The sequence below is a fragment of the Kogia breviceps genome, chromosome 3, assembly GCF_026419965.1.
Source record: "Kogia breviceps isolate mKogBre1 chromosome 3, mKogBre1 haplotype 1, whole genome shotgun sequence".
Lineage (NCBI taxonomy): Eukaryota > Metazoa > Chordata > Mammalia > Artiodactyla > Physeteridae > Kogia > Kogia breviceps.
The window spans coordinates 144,835,800-144,856,786 of record NC_081312.1 but is presented as its reverse complement, the minus strand read 5'-3'; the positions used below and the strand labels follow the sequence as shown (position 1 = coordinate 144,856,786).

General features: G+C 36.8%; 2 protein-coding genes across 15 annotated transcripts in view; one reads left to right on the top strand and one right to left on the bottom strand.

The window, feature by feature from the left end:
- Positions 1 to 8,324, top strand: part of TEX9 (testis expressed 9) — a 205,021-nt gene extending 196,697 nt beyond the window's left edge. For all 11 annotated transcript variants that reach the window (XM_067029798.1, XM_067029800.1, XM_067029795.1 and 8 more), the window contains 2 exons: positions 6,934 to 7,068; positions 7,658 to 8,324. In XM_067029798.1, coding sequence (XP_066885899.1) covers positions 6,934 to 7,068; positions 7,658 to 7,732 — 210 coding nt within the window. In that variant the 3' untranslated portion in view covers positions 7,733 to 8,324. The remainder of the gene's footprint in view (positions 1 to 6,933; positions 7,069 to 7,657) is intronic.
- The window catches only part of MNS1 (meiosis specific nuclear structural 1), a 93,047-nt gene continuing 78,900 nt past the window's right edge, over positions 6,841 to 20,987 (bottom strand). For all 4 annotated transcript variants that reach the window (XM_067029790.1, XM_067029791.1, XM_059056267.2 and 1 more), the window contains 2 exons: positions 16,112 to 16,237; positions 6,841 to 8,630 (listed from right to left, as the gene is read on the bottom strand). In XM_067029790.1, coding sequence (XP_066885891.1) covers positions 8,538 to 8,630; positions 16,112 to 16,237 — 219 coding nt within the window. In that variant the 3' untranslated portion in view covers positions 6,841 to 8,537. The remainder of the gene's footprint in view (positions 8,631 to 16,111; positions 16,238 to 20,987) is intronic.

The window sequence follows — 20,987 nt, the reverse complement described above, 5'->3', positions numbered from 1 at the left end:
TGTGTGTGTGTGTGTGTGTGTGTGTGTGTGTGTGTGTGTGTATCTTGTTTTTATATCTGTTCAGCCACTGTATCTTTTGATTGGAACATTCAGTACATTTACATTTAAAGTAATTATTGATAGGTACATACTTATTGCCACTTTGTTAATTGGTAGGGGGTTGTCCTTGTAGTTCTTATTTCATCCTTCTTTTCCTCCCTTCACTTGTGATTTGATGACTATCTTAGTGTTATATTTGTATTCCTTTATCTCTTTTTGTGTATCTATTATAGATTTTTTGGTTTGTGGTTACCAAACCAAAGGTTTGTATATAGCAACATACACAGGTGGATATTGAAAGTTGAAGATGTCCTAAGTTTGAACACATTCTAACAACCCTGGAGATGAGCAATCTACCCAATAAAGTGTTTGTGGTAATGACCATAAAAATGCTCAATGTACTAGGAAGAAGAATGGGTGAACACAGTGAGAATTTTAAGAAGGAGTTAGAAAATATAAAGAAGAACCAAACAAAGCTGAAAAAAACAGTAACTGAAATAAAAAATACACTAGAAGGAATCAACATTAGATTGGGTAATACAGAGGAATGGGTCAGAAAACTGGAAGACAGAGTAGTGGAAATCACCCAAGTTGAACAAAAAAAAGAAAAAAGAATTTTAAAAAATGAAGACAGTTTAGGAGACCTCTTGGAAAACATCAAGCATACTAATATTCACATTATAGGGGTCCCAGAAGGAGAAGAGAGACAGATAGGGGCAGAGAACTTATGTGAAGCAATTGTAGCTAAAAACATACCTAACACGAGAATGGAAACAGACATCCAGGTCCAGAAAGAACAGAGAGTCCCCAAAAAGATCAACCCAAAGAGATCCACACCAAGATACATTATGATTAAAATGGCAAAAATTAAAGAGAGAATAGTAAGAGCATCAAGGGTAAAACAACTAGTTATGTATAAGGGAACTCCCATAAGATTGTCCACAGACTTTGAGCAGAAACTTTGCTGGCCAGAAGAGAGTGGCACAATATATTTAACATGATGAAAGGAAAAAACCTGCAGCAAGAATACTCTATCCAGCAAGGCTGTCATTCACATTTGAAGGACAGAGAAGGAGTTTTACAGACAAACAAAAGCTAAAAGAATTCAGCCCCACTAAACCAGCTTCCCAAGAAATGTTTAATGGACTTCTGTAAGTGAAAAAGAAAAGACCACAACTAGAAATATGGAAATTACAAAAGGAAAAATCTCACTGGTAAACAGGAACATATAATAAAGGTAGTAGATCAGCCAGTTATAAAGCTTCTAGGAAGATTTAAAGACAAAAGTAGTAAAATCATCTATGTTCACAGTAAGCAGTTAAGGGAGGAGTAAAAATGCAGAGATCTTTCTTAATGTAAGCATTTGTTGCTATGAAATTCCCTCTTAGGGAAGCTCTTACTATATCCCATAAGTTTTGGTATGTTGTGTCTCCTTTTTCATTTGTTTCAAGATCATTTTTTTTTCCTCTTTGATTTCTTCTTTCATCCATTGGTTGTTCAGGAGAGTCTTGGTATCTTCTTTCGTGAAGTGTCTGTATCAGTCTTTTTCTTTTAAAAAATTGTTAAATGAACTTTAATTTTTAGATTTACAAAAAATTGGGAAATTAGTACAGAGAATTTCTATAATCTCTACACATAGTTTCTTCTGCAACTAATATATACATTAGTATGGTACATTTGTTACCATTAATGAATGAATCAATATTATTATGATTCACTTATTAACTAAAGACTATATTCATATTTCCTTAGTTTTTTTCTCTTTGGTTCATTTTAAAGAATTGAGTTGACTTGTTTTATAATTGAGTTTTAAGAGTTCTTTATATATCCTAACTACAAGTCTTTTGTCAGATACCTGCTTTGCAAATATCTCTTGCCTTTTATTTCTGTAACAGTTTTTTTGAAGAGCAATGTTTAAAATTTTGATGAAGTCCAATCTGTTGTTTTTCTTCTTTTATAATTTATGCTTCTTGTGTCCTATTTAAGAATTCTTTGCTAAACCTAAAGGGTCACTAAGATTTGCTCTTAGGTTTTCTTATGGAAGTTGCATAGCTTGAGCTTTTATGTTTTGGTGAGTTCTTGTGCATGATATAAGGGGTCACGGTTCATTATTGGAATATGTGCAGCACTATTTGTTGAAAAGATTATCCTTTCACTATTAAGTTGCCCTGGTACCTTTGTTGAAAATCAGTTGCCCAGATATGTGTGGATTTGTTGCTGGAATCTCTTTTGTTCCATTGATCTGTATGTCTGTCTTCATGTTAATATATTGTCTTATTATACCTTTATAATAAATCCTGAAATCATGTAATTTCTTTTAGTTAGTCTTGACATTAGTGTTGTCCTTACCACCCCTTCATTTGTAACTCCTTTGTATGTTCTTGTATGCAACATAGTTGTTCTCTTATTGTTTTAATCCAATCTGACAATCTCTGACTTTTTAATTAGGAGGCTTAGACCATTACATTTAATATGATTATTAATAATGGTTGGGTTTTATTCTATTAACTTGCTATTTGTTCTCTTTGTTCTATTAACTTGCTATATGTTCATGCTCTTCCTGTTTCTTATTTTTCTCCTTTTGAATATTTTTTAACAATTTCATTTTATCTCTTTTACTGGCTTATTATCTCCACTTCTTTTTATGGACATTTTGTCATTTATCAGATACACCTTTAACTTGTCATTGTCTACCTTCAAGTAACAGCATTTTATGAATAATGTAAGAACCTTTCAGCAGTATACTTCTCTCGTCCTCTTTTTGTTGTTGTCATACATTTTATTTATTATACACAAACTCCACACTACATTGTTACTTTTTTGCTTTGAGGAGTTAATGAACTTTCTGAATTAAAAAAAAAACCTTTGTATTATACTACACATAAAATTTACCCTAATTTTTGAAAGTGTACAGTTCACTAGTGTTACATATATTCATACTGTTGTGTATCCAAACTCCAGAACTCCTTGTTCATCTTGCAAAAACTGAAAACCTGTGTCCATTAAAAACTAATTCCCCATCCCCCTCTCACTGATCCCTGGCAACCACAATTCTACTTTCTATCTTTATGATTTTGACTACTTTAGGTACCTAATGTAAGTGGAATCATATACTATTTGTCTTTTTGTGACTGGCTTATTTCACTTAGCATAATGTTCTCAAGGTTCATCCATGTTGTAGCATGTATCAGAATTTCATTCCTTTTTAAGGCTGAATATTCCATTGTATGTATGTAACAGGTTTTGTTTATCCTTTCATTGGATAAAGCAACCTGGGTTGCTTCCACCCTTTGGCTATCGTGAATAATGCTGATATGGACTTGGGTGTATGGGTATCTCTTAAAGACTCTGCTTTCAATTATTTTGGATATTTGCCTAGATGCGGTATTGCTGGATCATATGGTAATTCTATTTTTAACTTTTTGAGGAACCACCATACTGTTTTTCCATAGTGGCTGCATCATTTTACATCCATACCAACAGTGCACAAGGGTTCCAATTTTTCCATATCCTTGCCAACTTGTTATTTTGTGTTGCTTTTTTTTAAAATAGTAGTCATCCTTATGTTTATTAGGTGGTGTCTCATTGTGGTTTTGATTTGAATCTCCCTAAATATTAGTGATGTTGACCACCTTTTCATGTGCTTGTTAGCCATTTGTATATCTTTTCTGGAGAATTATCTATTCAAGTCCTTATTTCTATATTCTGGATATTAACTCTTTATCAGGTATATGATATGCAAATATTTTCTGTAGGTTCCTTTTTCACTCGGTTGATTGTGTCCTTTGATGTAATCCAATTTATCTATTTTTTTCTTTTGTTTGTCTGTACTTTTGGTTTCATACCCACGAATCCACAACCAAATCCAGTGTCAATGATCATTTCCCCTACATTTTCTTCTAATAGTTTATAGTTTTAGGATTTACATGTAGGTATTTGACCAAATTTGAGTTAATTTTTGTATATGATATGAAGTAGGTGTACAGATTCATTGTTATGCATGGAGATATCTAGCTTCCCAGCTCAATTTGTTAAAGAGGCCATCTTTTCCTAGTGAATGGTCTTGGCATCCTTGTCAAAAATCATTAGACTTTATATGCAAGGGTTTATTTGGGGGCTCTTTATTATATTGGTAAATATTTATGTCTGTATTACACTATTTTGATTACCATAGATTTGTAATAAGTTTTGAAATGGGGGAGTGTGAGACCTTCAACTTGTGTTATTAATTAATATTGTTTGACTATTTGTGTTCCCTTGAGATTCCATATAAATATTAGCTAGCCATGGATCTGTTTCTGTAAAAATGCCATTGGGGTTTTGATAAAGATCATACTGAATCTATAGATCTCCTTGGGTAGTACTGACATCTTCTAATCTATGACCACAGAATATCCTTCCATTCGTTTGTCTTTAAATACTTTCAGCAGTGTTTTGAAGTTTTCAATGTAAAAGCATTTCACCTCCTTGGTTACTTTTATTCCTAAGTACTTTATTCTTTTTGATGGTATTACATTTGTAATTGTTTTCTTAATTTTTTTTTAGGAATGTTCATTAGTAGTATATAGAAACACAACTTTTTTTTGTGTTGATTCTATATCATGTAACTTTGCCAAATTAATTTATTCGGATGGATAAATTGTGGAATCTATAAGGTTTTCTACATACAAGACAATGTCATCTGTGAACAGAGATAATCTTCCTTCTTTTTGATTTGGGTGCCTTTTATTTTTATTCCCTAGCTGCTCTGACCAGAACTTGCAGTACTGTGTTGGATAAAAGTGACAAAAGTGAACATCCTTGTGTTGTCTCTGATCGTAGAGGGAAAGCTTTCAGTCTTGTACCATTGAGTTTGATGTTAGCTGTGGGCTTGTCAGTATATGGCTTTTATCATGTTGAAGTAGAATCCTTCTGTTCCTTGGTTCTTAAGTGTTTTTTATCATGAAAGTGTGTTGAATCTTGCCAAGGGTCCCAAGGTGTCTCAGAGGTGGTGTTGGACTGCTGGTGGGTGGGGCCAGGGTCTAGCGGTGGGGAGGCACCCAGGGCTGGTGGCTGGGCTGGGTCCTGCTATGGAAGGCTGTGGTGGTCCTGGGCTGGTGTCGGCCCACTGGTGGGTGGAGCTGGGTCCCAGGGTCTCTGGCTGCAAAGCCCTGGGGATCCTGGGGCTAGTGCCTCTGCTCTTGTGTGTGGGGCAGGGTCCTGGGCCCTCTGGTGGGCAGGGCTATGCTGTGTTCCAGGTGGCTGTAGGCTCAGGGGATCTTAAGGTAGCCTGCCTGCTGGTGGTGGATGGGGCTTTGTCCCCACCAAGCTAGTTGCTTGGCCTGAGGCTTCCCAGTACTGGTGCTGACAGGCTGGTGGGTGGAGCCATATCCCAGTGCTAATAAGCTAGAGGAGGACTCTGAAGTGGTGCTTCCCAGCATCAGTGTCCACGTGATAGAATGGGCTCCCACAAATGACTGCTGCCAATGCCTATGTCCCAAGGATGAGCTTCAGTTGCCTCTTACCTCTTGGTGATTAGCAGGTGGGTCTAACCCAGGCTCCTTTCAAAAATTACTGCTTCTTCTCTGGGTCCTACAGCATGTGAGATTTTGTGTACACCCTTTAAGAGTGGAATATCTATTTCCCACAGCCCTCTGGGTCTCCTGAAAGTAAGCCCCACTGGCCTTCAAAGCCAAACATTCTGGGGTTTGTCTTTCCAGCACAAGACCCCCAGGCTGGGGAGCCCAATGTGGGGCTTAGACCCATTGCTCCTTAGGGAGAACCTCTGTAATTGTAATTAGCCTCTCGTTTGTGGGTTGCCCATCTGGGGTATGGGTCTTGACGATATTGCACCTCCACTCCTTCTGCCTAGCTTGTTGTGGTTCCTTTTTTATATCCTTGGTTGGAAAAGATCTTTTCTGTTAGATTCATGTCTTTCTCATCAATAGTTGTTCTGTAAATAGTTGTAATTTTGGTGTGCCCATGGGAGGAGTTGAGCTCAGGGTCTTACTCTGCCATCTTGGCAACCAAATCTAACCCATTGTCAATTATCTTATAAAGAGAAGTTTTTAATGAAAAACTCTACTAATCTTTACCACATGTTACTATTTCTGATACTTTTTTTTTTTAATGTATGTGTATGTCGATTCAGATTTCCTTCTGGTATCATTTCCCTTTTTGCATGAAAGACATCCTTTCACATTTTTTCCAAGTACCAGATGTTCCTCTACTTAATAGTTTCTACTTGTGTTAGAGTTCACTGGTCCTTTTTCTCCACTGTCCAAATTGCTGCAAAGGTCATTCAATTAATTTTTACCAAGATTACAAACTCAGTCTTACTTATCATAGGCAGTGGCTGAATTCTCTGCTCAGTTCTTTAGACCACAACTGTTACCTTTCATGGGTTCCTAGGAGTCTCACCCTGCACATGTTATTTAGGTGCCAAGGATTTGAGGGAACTGTGTATCCAGATTTTGAGGGATTTCCCACCTGGAAATTTCTACCATCGTGGCAGCCCTGCTGTCCAATTCCTTAGCCCAATAAGACTGATACTTTTTGCTTCAGGTCTGTCCCCTGTGAACCAATGAACTGAAAAGTGCTCTCAGAAACCAGCTGAATGTGGATCTCAACCAGTATGCTTCCATTTTTTCAAGGGTCATAACCATCTCCAGTTTCTGCTTACTACTGATTACTCATCTCTGCCTTCAAATATAAGCTACTTTGGCATTATTGGAATTAGAACTGAGTTGTTATTTTTAAAACGTTTTTTAAAATGCTAGAGGTGTGAGCATCCTTAAAAGTTATCAAAGTTACAGTAATTTAGTAATGCAAAAACTAACAATAGCTTTTATTGCTGATATCATTTTTTCCATTCAAATACTGCAAAGAATAAATGGGATTTTTTTCTTTTTGCAGGATATAGCAAATGAAGAACACAAAAAAATTGAAGTATTAAAATCAGAAAACAAGAAGCTAGAAAGACAAAAAGGAGAGTTAATGATAGGGTTCAAGAAACAATTAAAATTAATTGATGTTTTAAAAAGGCAGAAGGTGAGTTTATCCTAAAAAACAAAGTTAAAATAAATTGTAGATATTATTTGGCTCTTTCTACTAAGATATTTAGTATTTCTACTTTAGATATGTTTATTTTGACAAGCTTAGTCGCAAAATTTTATCTATACATCAATGCAAGTAAATTAGAAATGTGGAAATAGTACTAGTAAATACAATATGGATACTCCCTAACTAAAGAAAATACCATATATAAAAATAACTTAGGGGATCCGTTTGCCTCTTGAAGAGTGAAAACTGATTCCAAACCACTTTTGTTGTGTTCACTACACAAGTTACCTAGTGGTAAGAGGATATGAATTCATGGCTTTGCCACTGTCCCTTTTTGCAAAGGTTAGGTATTACAATATTATTGAATTGTTCTCTCAACAGGTTGGTACAATACCAGCAGTGAGTGAAGGTTTTTAGAGGCTGACCATTTCAAATGTCACATTTATTGTAATTAGAATTACACATTCCTACAACAAAACTTAATTTGATAGCATATTATACACACACTTTTATAAATTTCCTGTTGTTCTGTGGTCTACTCTTAACACTAAATTAGACAATATTTGTTTTTAAACAGATGCATATTGAAGCTGCCAAGATGTTATCTTTCACTGAAGAGGAATTTATGAAGGCACTCGAATGGAGAAATTAATAAGTGATCTATTTTTTAACCTGTAGTGCATGGTGGATATACCCTTTATTTAACTTAAGTTGTAATGGTTTGAATTATTTTGACTCTAAGAAATGAAGATACTTGATAAATCAAAATAATTTCAAATTCTCTGTGTAGATCTGGGGATGTAAAATTGGTATCTAATTATTACAAAATAGCAATAGGAATTTAACTTTTGATTGTTATCTTATGACCATCTAGCCCTTTTTCAACTGCATTTGAATTGAAAATATTTTATGTTCTAGAGATATAACTATGTTGTAAATGATGTTTATACGAGAGAAACTGTTTCTGTGTTCTTACTGACAATTAAGTGCATTAGCTAGTAAAGCACGTTGAAATTCCTCACTCTTTTCCTGTCTACTGTAAGAGGAGAAAAGTAAAGTTTTCCCTGGCCAAATAAGGGAAGTAAAGTTCCAAGACACCAACACAGAAGTGGTATGGAGAGGTTAGTCTCCTGGATTGTTGGATTTTCTATATATATATTTCTCTATATGGAGTGTGGTGTAGAATTCAGATCTTCAAATTATTAGTACAAAAACAATAGTTTGAATAAAAGCAATTAACTTTACCATTAATTTTGCAGTGAAAAACTACTCAGTAATTTAATTTTTATCAAAAACATGTTTTCTTACAAATAATTGTTTATAAATGATGAAATAGAGATGTTTTAGAAAATCCAAAGACAATGGATTCCTACCCTCACTGAATTGTAAAACAGAAGTTACACTGACATCTAGTGGTAAAATACAAAAGAATCCAGGTTTACCAAATTTTGATGATATCACTTCTCTTTACAAATTTCACTCCTTTTCTGATATGCTTTTCTAAACTCTTCACCAAGCATATCAATATCATCCTCTTTTTTGAATACTCCCTACAAGAAAAATATTTTGTGGGTTACTATGAATGCCAGAATAATTCACTAAATGTTCATTAAGGGTAACATATACAGACATGAAATTTATAGTTATTTCCAAGATAACAATCTATTTAATATATTTATGAAAAAAATTTTCTGAAATTATGACTTTATATATATGGAATATTCTTAGCTTGACTTGATTTCCTGATTTACCAGATCCTGTGTTAGAACTTGTCATAGGAATCTGGGCTCTTCTGCTTTATTACTACAAGTACTACTGCTTTGATGGGCTGAATAGGAATGAATTTAATCCATACTATACCCTCTACCCTTGTTTTGAAACATCCCTACAGTATGATATGAGGGAGGTCAGGGTGAAGAGATTGAGCTTTGCCAGATTCATGCATGGGATTGGCTCTTGCCTCAGTTCTGTGTCTAATCAGCAAACATTCAAACTTACAGGAAAGAATCCAGGTGTGGAGTTAAGCCAACTAATCTTAATCCCTTTAAAACAAAATTAAACTTGAATATTTACTTATCCTAAGAATCCAGAGAATTTAGGTCATTTGGAGCCCCTAGGATCTAGGATAAAAGCATTTTAGGTTATCATCAGGCTCTCCCATTTCCACAATTACTTTGCTACACAAATATATAAACCCTAAGACTCTCCCAGTCTAGTTTATGAAATTTAACAATTCCATATGGCTTTTGTCATTAATGTATCATTTTGTATTCATTAATCCCATTACTATAAGGTCCTATGGACAGGTAATAAGTGTTCACATTTCTCTTTCTCCTTCCTTTGCACTGACTAAGCAAAATATACACTTGATTCTTTTGACTGAATACAGTATCAAATGGCATAATTTCTATATTTGAAGGATGGAAATTTTATTTACATGAGTCCAGATGTTTATGTGGCCTAGGAAACTCAGTTATTTTTATAGTCAACGTATTTCAGACATACATGAAAATTTGCTATCTTCTGGAAGTACTTTTAAAAACCAGGGTTACCTAGTTATAATGTAACCTCCTGCTATACAGCAGATCTGTCTCAGACTCAGTTCAAGCATGTATCTGTGACTACTGATACCAATTACAAGGTTTTCCTGTATATCACCAGAATATCAGAACTGCTACAGTTTTAGACTTCCTACACTGAAAGAGGAGAAAAGAGCCTCTAAAATTTAAATTCAGTAATTCCAGCTCATATTTAATAGAATGTGCTAAGACCAACTCTCATTTTGGAGATGTTCAATTACTGGCTCAGATCACATTGTTAATTTGTAATAGCAAGAAGTGAGTGAAACCCAGGCCCTCCGAAATATTTTTTTTTTTATACAGCAGGTTCTTATTAGTTATCTATTTTATACATATTAGTGTATATATGTCAATCCCAATCTCCCAAATCATCCCACTACCACAACCCCCCCTTCCCCACTTTCCCCCTTGGTGTCCATACATTTGTTCTCTACATCTCTGTCTCAATTTCTGCCTCGCAAACTGGTTCTTCTGTACCATTTTTCTAGATTCCACATATATGCGTTAATATACAATATTTCTTGCTCTTTTTCTGACTTACTTCACTCTGTATGACAGTCTCTAGGTCCATCCATGTCTCTACAAATAACCCAATTTCCTTCCTTTTTACGGCTAATATTCCATTTTATGTATATACCACATCTTCTTTATCCATCCGTTTGTCAATGGGCATTTAGGTTGCTTCCATGACCTGGCTATTGTAAACAGTGCTGCAATGAACACTGGGGTGCATGTGTCTTTTTGAATTATGGTTTTCTCTGGGTATGTGCCCAGTAGTGGGATTGCTGGGTCATATGGTAATTCTATTTTTAGTTTTTTAAGGAACCTCCATACTGTTCTCCATAGTGGCTGTATCAATTTACATTCCCACCAACAGTGCAAAAGGGTTCCCTTTTCTCCACACCCTCTCCAGCATTTATTGTTTGTAGACTTTTTGATGATGGCCATTCTGACCAGTGTGAGGTGATACCTCAGTGTAGTTTTGATTTGCATTTCTCTAATGATTAGTGATGTTGAGCATTCTTTCATGTGACTCTTGGCCATCTGTATGTCTTCTTTGGAGAAACGTCTATTTAGGTCTTCTGCCCATTTTTTCATTGGATTGTTTTTTTAATATTGAGCTGCATCAGCTGTTCATATATTTTGGAGATTAATCCTTTGTCCATTGATTCATTTGCAAACATTTTCTCCCATTCTGAGGGTTGTCTTTTCATCGTTTATAGTTTCCTTTGCTGTGCAAAAGCTTTTAAGTTTCATTAGGTCTCATTTGTTTATTTTTGTTTTTATTTCTATTACTCTAGGAGATGAGTCAAAAAATATCTTGCTGTGATTTATGTCAGAGTGTTCTGCCTATATTTTCCTCTAAGAGTTTTATAGTGTCTGGCCTTACATTTAGGTCTTTAATCCATTTTGAGTTTATTTTTGTATATGGTGTTAGGGAGTGGTTTCTTTTTTTAAAATTTATTTATTTTTGGCTGTGTTGGGTCTTTGTTTCTGTGCGAGGGCTTTCTCTAGTTGTGGCAAGTGGGGGCCACTCTTCATCACGGTGCGCGGGCCTCTCACTGTCATGGCCTCTCTTGTGGAGCACAGGCTCCAGACGCGCAGGCTCAGTAGTTGTGGCTTACGGGCCCAGTTGCTCCGTGGCATGTGGGATCTTCCCAGACCATGGCTCGAACCCGTGTCCCCTGCATTGGCAGGCAGATTCTCAACCACTGCGCCACCAGGGAAGCCCCAGAGAGTGTTCTAATTTCATCCTTTTAACATGTAGCTGTCCAGTTTTTGCAGCACCACTTACTGAAGACTGTCCTTTCTCCATTGTATATCCTTGCCTCCTTTGTCATAGATTGGTGACCATAGGTGCTTGGGTTTATCTCTGGGCTTTCTATCCTGTTCCATTGATCTATATTTGGTTTTGTGCCAGTACTACATTGTCTTGATTGCTGTAGCTTTGTACTATAGTCTGAAGTCGGGGAGTCTGATTCCACCAGCTCCATTTTTTTCCCCTCAAGATTGCTTTGGCTATTTGGGGTCTTTTCTGTCTCCATACAAATTTTAAGATTTTTCTAGTTCTGTAAAAAATGCCCTTGGTACTTTGATAGGGGTTGCATTGAATCTGTAGATTGCTTTGGGTACTATAGTCATTTTCAAAATATTGATTCTTCCAGTCCAAGAATATGGTATATCTCTCCATGTTTGTCTCATCTTTTCTTTCTTTCATCAGCAGCTCTTATTTTTCAGAGTACAGGTCTTTTGTCTCCTTGGGTAGGTATATTCCTAGGTATTCTTTTTGCTGCAGTGGTGAATGGGATTGTTTCCTTAATTTCTCTTTCTGATCTTTCATTGTTAGTGTATAGGAATGCAAGAGATTTCTGTGCATTAATTTTGTATCCTGCAACTTTACCAAATTCATTGATTAGCTCTAGTAGTTTTCTGGTGGCATCTTAAGGATTATCTATGTATAGTATCATGTCATCTGCAAACAGTGATAGTTTTACTTCTTTTTTCCAATTTGTATTCCTTTTATTTCTTTTTCTTCTGATTGCCGTGGCTAGGAGTTCCACGATTATGTTGAATAATAGTGGCGAGAGTGGACATCCTTGTCTTGTTCCTGCTCTTAGTGGAAATGGTTTCCGTTTTTCACCATTGAGAATGATGTTTGCTGTGGGTTTGTCATATATGGTCTTTACTATGCTGAGGTAGGTTCCCTCTATGCCCGCCTTCTGGAATTCTTTATCATAAATGGGTGTTGAATTTTGTCAAAAGCTTTTTCTGCATCTATTGAGATGATTATATGGTTTTTATTTTTTAATTTGTTAATATGGTGTATCACATTGATTGAAGAATCCTTACATTCCTGGGATAAATCCCATTTGATCATGGTGTATGATCCTTTTAATGTGTTGTTGGATTCTGTTTCCTAGTATTTTGTTGAGGATTTTTGCATCCATATTCATCAGTGATATTGGTCTGTAATATTCTTTTTTGGTAGTGTCTTTGTCAGGTTTTGGTATCAGTGTGATGGTGGCCTCGTAGAATGAGTTTGGAGCATTCATTCCTCTGCAATGTTTTAGAAAATTTGAGAAGGATGGGTGTTAGCTCTTTAAATGTTTGATAGAAGTCACCTGTGAAGCCATCTGGTCCTGTACTTTTGTTTGTTGGAAGATTTTTAATCACAGTTTCAAGTTCATTACTTGTGATTCGTCTGTTCATATTTTCTATTTTTTCCTGGTTCAGTCTTGGAAGGTTATACCTCTCTAAGAATTTGTTTCTTCCAGGTTGTCCATTTTATTGGCATAGAGTTGCTTGTAGTACTCTCTTAGGATGCTTTGTATTTCTGTGTTGTCCGTTGTCACTTCTCCTTTTTCATTTCCAATTTTATTGATTTGAGTCCTCTCCCTTTTTCTCGATGAGTCTGGCTAAAGGTTTGTCAATTTTGTTTATCTTCTCAAAGAACCAGCTTTTAGTTTTATTGATCTTTCCTATTTTCTCTGTTTCTATTTCATTTATTTCTGCTCTGACCTTTATTATTTCTTTCCTTCTACTAACTTTGGGTTTTGTTTGTTCCTCTTTCTCTAGTTCCTTTAGGTGTAAGGTTAGATTGTTTGAGATTTTTCTTGTTTCTTGAGGTAGGATTCTATTGCTATAAACTTCCCTCTTAGAATTGCTTTTGCTGCATCCCATAGGTTTTGGATCATCATGTTTTCATTGTCATTTGTCTCTAGGTATTTTTTGATTTCCTCTTTGATTTCTTCAGTGATCTCTTGGTTATTTAGTAACGTATTGTTTAGCCTCCATCTGTTAGTGTTTTTACGTTTTTTTCCTCTGGAATTGATTCCTAATCTCATAGCGTCGTGGTCATAAAACATGCTTGATATGATTGCAGTGTTCTTAAATTTACCGAGGTTTGATTTGTGACCCAAGATGTGATCTATCCTGGAGAATGTTCCATGTGCACTTGAGAAGAAAGTGTTATCTGCTGTTTTCAGGTGGAATGTCCTATAAATATCAACTAAATCTATCTGGTCTATTGTGTCATTTAAAGCTTTTGTTTCCTTATTAATTTTCTGTCTGCATAATCTGTCCATTGGTGTGAGGTGGTTAAAGTCCCCCACTATTATTGTGTTACTGTCGATTTCCTCTTTTAGAGCTCTTAGCATTTGCCTTCTGTATTGAGGTGCTTCTATGTTGGGTGCATAGATATTTATAATTGTTATATCTTCTTCTTGGATTGATCCCTTGATCATTATGTAGTGTCCTTCCTTGTCTCTTGTAACATTCTTCAATTTAAAGTCTATTTTATCTAATATGAGAATTGCTATTCCAGCTTTCTTTTGATTTCCATTTGCATGGAATATCTTTTTCCATCCCCTCACTATCAGTCTGTATGTGTCCCTAGGTCTGAAGTGGGTCTCTTGTAGACAGCATATATGTGAGTCTTGCTTTTTATCCATTCAGCGAGCTGTGTCTTTTGATTGGAGCATTGAATCCATTCACATTTAAGGTAATTATTGATATTTATGTTCCTATTACCATTTTCTTAATTGTTTTGGGTTTGTTTTTGTAGGTCCTTTCTTTCTCTGGTGTTTCCCACTTAGAGAAGTTCCTTTAGCATTTGTTGTAGAGCTGGTTTGGTGGTGCTGAATTCTTTTAACTTTTGCTTGTCTGTACAACTTTTGATTTCTCCATTGAATCTGAATGAGATCCCTGCCAGGTAGAGTATTCTTGCAGGTTTTTCCCTTCATCACTTTAAATATATCATGCCACTCCCTTCTCGCTTCTGGAGTTTCTGCTGAGAAATCAGCTGTTAACCTTATGGGAGTTCCCTTGTATGTTATTTGTCGTTTTTCCCTTGTTGCTTTTAAGAATTTTTCTGTCTTCAATTTTTGTCAGCTTGGTTACTATGTGTCTTGACATGTTTCTCCTTGGATTTATCCTGCCTGGGACTCTCTGCACTTCCTGGACTTGGGCAGCTATTTCCTTTCCCATGTTAGGGAAGTTTTTCGACTGTAATCTCTTCAGATATTTTCTCGGGTCCTTTCTCTCTCTCTTCTCCTCCTGGGACCCCTACACTGCAAATGTCAGTGCGTTTAATGTTGTCCCAGAGGTCCCTTAGGCAGTCTTCATTTCTTTTCATTCTTTTTCCTTTATTCTGTTCTGTGGCAGTGAATTCTACCATTGTGTCTTCCAGGTCACTTATCCGTTCTTCTGCCTCAATTATTCTGCTATTGATTCCTTCTAGTGTATTTCTCATTTCAGTTATTGTTTTGTTCATCTCTGTTTGTTTGTTCTTTAATTCTTCTAGGTCTTTGTTAAATATTTCTTGCATCTTCTCAATCTTTGCCTCCATTCTTTTTCCGAGGTCCTGGATCATTTTCACTATCATTATTCTGAATCCTTTTTCTGGAAGGTTGCCTATCTTCTCTTATTTAGTTGTTTTTCTGGGGCTTTATCTTGTTCCTTCATCTGGTACATAGTCCTCTGCCTTTTCGTTTCGTCTGTCTTTCTGTGAATGTGGTTTTTGTTCCACAGGCTGCAGGATTGTAGCTCTTCTTGCTTCTGCTGTCTGTCCTCTGGTGCATGAGACTATCTAAGAGGCTTGTGCAAGATTCCTGATGGGAGGGACTGGTGGTGGGTAGAGCTGGGTGTTGCTCTGGTGGGCAGAGCTCAGTAAAACTTTAATCAGCTTGTCTGCTGATGGATGGGGCTGAGTTCCCTCCCTGTTGGTCCTTTGGCCTGAGGTGACCAAGCACTGGAGGGTACAGGCTCTTTGGTGGGGCTAATGGTGGACTCCAGGAGGGCTCATGCCAAGGAGTACTTCCTAGAACTTCTGCTGCCAGTGTCCTTGTCCCCACGGTGAGCCACAGCTGCCCCCCCACCTCTGCAGGAGACCCTCCAACACTAGCAGGTAGGTCTGGTTCAATCTCCTATGGGGTCACTGCTCCTTCCCCCTGGGTCCTGATGCACACACTACTTTGTGTGTGCCCTCCAAGTGTGGAGTCTCTGTTTCCCCCAGTCCTGTCAAAGTCCTGCAATCAAATCCCGCTAGCCTTCACAGTCTGATTCTCTAGGAATTCCTCCTCCCATTGCCACACCCCCAGGTTGGGAAGCCTCCTGTTGAACTTCACTCTAGTGGGTGGACTTCTGTGGTATAATTGTTCTCCAGCTTGTGAGTCACCCACCCAGCAGTTATGGGATTTGATTTTATTGTGATTGTACCCCTCCAGCCATCTCTCTGTGGCTTCTCCTTTGTCTTTGGATGTGAGGTATCTTTTTTGGTGACTTCCAGTGTCTTCCTGTCAATGATTGTTCAGCAGTTAGTTGTGATTCTGGTGCTCTCACAAGAGGGAGTGAGCACACGTCCTCCTAACTCCACCATCTTCAGTTTCCCTCTGAAATCTTAATACTATGTTTTTATCCCCACTATTAGAGGTTATGTGTTAAATGTCACTTACTTTAGGGAGATATCCTAGTAATTTTGTAGCATGTTCTTTGAGAAGTTTTAGTCTTTCTTCTTCAATAATTTCATTAATACATCCTTGCCTTCTTTGCTGCAACTGCCATTCCTCCAGTTCACGTTGCTGGAAATATAAATAAAATTTATTTTATTGTCACAAAACACATTAAACTAAGAATTTGTCCAATAAATTTGTCTAATTTACTCTTGCAGTAAATTAGATAAAACTGATAGGTACTAGATAATATATATCTTTTACATTTTATATATATATATATATATATATATATATATATGTATGTATTACAGTCACTATTTCTTTAAAGTTACAAGAAAAATCCCAGTTATGACTGGGATCTTAGGGAGGCAAGTACATATTTTCAGGACAAGTATCTTTATTACCAAGGAAAAATGATTCAAAGAAATGATTTTCTAATTAATTCAACAATTATTTATTGCATGCTTACCATACTCCAGGTACTGAAAGCAGCTTACAGTGTAAGACGAAAAAAAAAGGTAGATAAAACAGAGTAGAGATATCTAAAAGATAAGTACTGCCATATAAAGTTTTGTAAAGCCTGTATGAAGCACAAGAGTAACAGCAAGAGTTCCAACAGGAGAACCAGTATTTCTCAGGCAAGAGTTCTGATACAGGGACTTCCCTGGTGGCACAGTGGTTAAGAATCCGCCTGCCAATGCAGGGGACACGGGTTTGAGCCCTGGTGTGGGAGGATCCCACATGCCGCAGAGCAACTAAGCCCCTGTGCCACAACTACTGAGCCTGCACTCTAGAGTCCATGAACCGCAACTGCTAAAGCCTGCATGCCTAGATCCCTGCTCTGCAACAAGAGGAGCCACCGCAGTGAGAAGCCCGCACACCACAACGAAGAATAGCCCCCACTCGCTACAACAAAGACCCAACACAGCCAAAAATAAATGAACAAACGTCTGATAGACAACCACACCAAACTTCTGTGCCATATAAATATGGAAGAGATGACTAGCTTTAACACATTTTAGGGCTTAAAAGAACTCTTATGGAATATATCCAAATAGTCCTATTGGATAGGGAAGGATACTAAAGGCAGACCACTGAAAAAACATTGAATTTCTGCCAAGAATTACTTTAGTTAAAGTACTATTAATGCTAAACTTTTCTGTGAAATAACTAGTTTAAGTCATGTAAACGAGAAAGCAGGATATCTGTCTTTTTTGCTACAGTGAGAGGCAAGCTTCTATATAACCTCTTTAAAGTTATTGAATGAAAATACAGAAGAATGCTAGGACACAGCCATATCCAATGCTAGTTAAACCTGGAATTGCTTCTCCTGAGAATATTTTGTCTATTATCATGTCAGATTCATTTGTATTACAGAATTAGAAGTATCACTGACAGCTAATTGAGAAAAGACACTTTCACCCATGTTGCTACTGAATCAAAGGGTTGAGTTGCTCTTAATTATTTTATCTCTAAGATGAAACAGGGTAATACAATCTACCATACAATCACTATACCTGAATTTTTTTTTAGACTACATTTCTAAGGCTCCTTTAAGGGTCAACTGTGGTCACAACAGTACTAGGATTTTGTCAATGGAATATAAGCAAAAGTGTCAGATGGCAGTTTCCAGGAATGAATCTTATATCCTTTGTCCCTTCTGCACTTCTTCCGTCTGCTGCTTGAAACATGGATATGAAGGTTGAAGATCTAATTTAAACCATGAAGATGACGGCTATATCCTACAGAAGCCATAACGAAAAGCTAGAAGGAGACTGGGTTCCTGAAGACTATGAATAAAGCCTCAATTTCTAGACTTTCATGTGAGGGAATAGTAAACTATCTACTAAGCCACTGTTAATTTGAGACTACTTGTAGCCAAGCATCATCCTAACTGATCTATTCCTTATAATAGAGAGATGCAAGAAATTCTATAATGTTATGAGAAAAACTCACTCATTAGATTTTTGTCCAGTGAGGTATATGGGCTCTAATTTAGGTGTAATACAGGATTTCCCTTCTTAGGATGTGGTAGACCACATTAACTGTTCATCCTAAAAAACATTTTTATAGTTAATTAGGGTAAATATTTTAGGAAGGTATGAAACCAATCTGTTCATGAGGACAAAAAAACCCCAGCCTTATATGATTATGTAATAGAATGGATTCATGATTCTATGATCATGAAAATTCATCCTTGCCCTTGGACCAGAATAGAAATGTGACCCAATCTCACTGATATTTAAATTAAGCCCACAGCTTCATATCGGGAACATTTACAATTAAAAAAAAATTAAGATATAAATTTTTTGTAAAAGTATTTATGCTTTAGGTAATATTTTCAGATTTCTTCCATTTATAGCTGTTTTGCTAACTTTTCCAATAGCTTTCAGATTAGCTTTGTAAGCCATCAGATAGGACAGTCACAGTTACTGGTTCTACCTCTTTCTAGACAAGAAGTATTCAAAGCTTTCTGGTCAATTTCAAAAGGCTTTTAATTTTCAGTCTCCTTGATCACTTTGCTCTGACCAGGCAAAATGCTAGGTGCTTCATAGGTAATTATCACCCTTAAAGGTTACAGTAGATCATGGTTGGTTATATCAAAGCTACAAAATTGAAGTTTTAGCCAGTAGGAATCCACTTAAGTTAAGCAGGAGGAGGACATAATGAGATATTTTTTTATACCTTGCTAACTGGTAGCAGATGCCACAAGGAGACCAATTATAAGTCAATTTCAGTGGTCCACAGAATAATACTGAATGTCTAAATTAAGTTATGAAGAAGAGAAACTGAATTTAAGAGGTGGAATCAATAGGATTTGATGGCTGACTAAAAATTATTAGGTAAGAAATGGGAAGAGTCCAGGAATGATTCCAAGGTGATAGCATATTCACTCAGTCACCCAAGCCTGTCATTTACCAAGATTCAGGCTACAGAAATTGGAGAAGGTTTGTCTGTTACATTCACTTTTGGAAACCTAAATTCTAAGGCACCCACAAGATTTCCAACTGTGTACTTTAGGCATCTGGAAATATGACAAAAGAACTATGGCATAAGGGGAAAAGAATCCGCCTTCCAATGCAGGGGACATGGGTTCAATCCTTGGTCAGGGAACTAAGATCCCACATGCTGCAGTGCAACTAAGCCCGTGGGCCACAACTAGAGAGAAGCCTGCACTCCACAACTAGAGAGAAGCCCAGGTGCCACAACGAAGAGCCTGCACGCCACAACGAAAGATCCCACGTGCTACAATTAAGACCTGACGCAGGGCTTCCCTGGTGGTGCAGTGGTTGGGAGTCTGCCTGCTGATGCAGGGGATACGGGTTCGTGCCCCGGTCCAGGAGGATCCCGCATGCCACAGAGCGGCTGGGCCCGTGAGCCATGGCCACTGGGCCTGTGCGTCCGGAGCCTGTGCTCCGTGACAGGAGAGGCCACAACAGTGAGAGGCCTGCATACCACACACAAAAAAAAGACCTGACGCAGACAAAATAAATAATTTTTTTTTTTTAAAAAAGAACCACACCATGAGTTGACTAAGTATAGAGGAAAGCCAAAAATTGAACCCCAAGTCTCCCAACACGTCATTGCAGCAGGCAAAAGAGCTGATCTCTCTTGGTTTTCTGTGACTTCCAGATTCTTTTATCTTTCTATTTCTTGGTCTTGGCAATTTTTTCTACTACTTCCACCTCCTAACTAAAATGTTCTCCAAGTCTCGGTCACTGGCCCTCTGATTGTTTCACATTATAATATATTATTTAGAAGAATCATCTTAGTTTGAAACTCTCTGTGCTACTTAATGACAGAAATGCTTGTCTAAGAATACTTGACCTAAGTTTTCTTCTTCTGTTCAACTGCCTTCAGGATTTTTCAACTTGCGTTTCTATTTCAAACTCAGTATGACTAAAAATGAAGTCATTATATCTTTTTGCTCCAATTCAAAACATAACAGCAACTTGTATTCCTTGAGTTTCTCATGTTTGAAACTTTGAGAGTTATTTTGACTCCTTCCTCCACTCTACCTTATATGGTCCAAAAAAATCATACAAGTCTCATCTATTCTTCCTTTAAAAATATTAAACTCTCCCCTTTCTCTCTCCTTCCACTGCTCTGTTAACCTATTCCAGGTCCTCATCTCTTCACTCTTAAGTTACTACTTTCTCCTCTTGTTAAAGACCATATGATAACCAGTTTCTACTGTATCATCACCAAACTCCTCTGCCTATTATTCAGGTTTCTCCATTTGATAATTCCATATGCTGCCAACTTGGAATAGCCTTCCTCTGTCGTCTTTTATTCATTTTGTATGTATTTCCAGATAAATCCACATAGTTCTGTCATAAAGGTATTCCACACTAGTAAATCCCACACTTCCACATTCTACAAAAGTTTACATTGTACATTTAAGAAATATATTCTTAATATAGTGCTATATATAGTCGAGTCTTTTGGGTATCTAGACCTTATTTTCTTTTGCTAGATTAGAAGCTACCAGAATGAGCTTTTATTTGTTATGGTTCCCTTACCAACACTCAGCAGAATGCCTAGCAGATCAGTATCTGTTGATTATAAGAATATCTTGAGATTTCTTTTTGTCTACCCATGCAGGAAAGATCAGCATTATCATATTAATTTAATAATCCCAGCTCTGCCACTTACTAGCTGTGAAAACCTTGGGCAATACATATAATCTCTATGCCTCAGTTTCCACATCTTTAAAATGGGGGTAGTAATAGTACCTAATTCACAGGGTTGAAAGTTAAAAGTTATTACTTTGCTTGTAATGAGTATAGAATAATGAATGACATATGAAAATGCTCAGTAAATGTTAGTTATTATTACTACCACTTCTATTACTACTTAAAAATATTTGCCATAT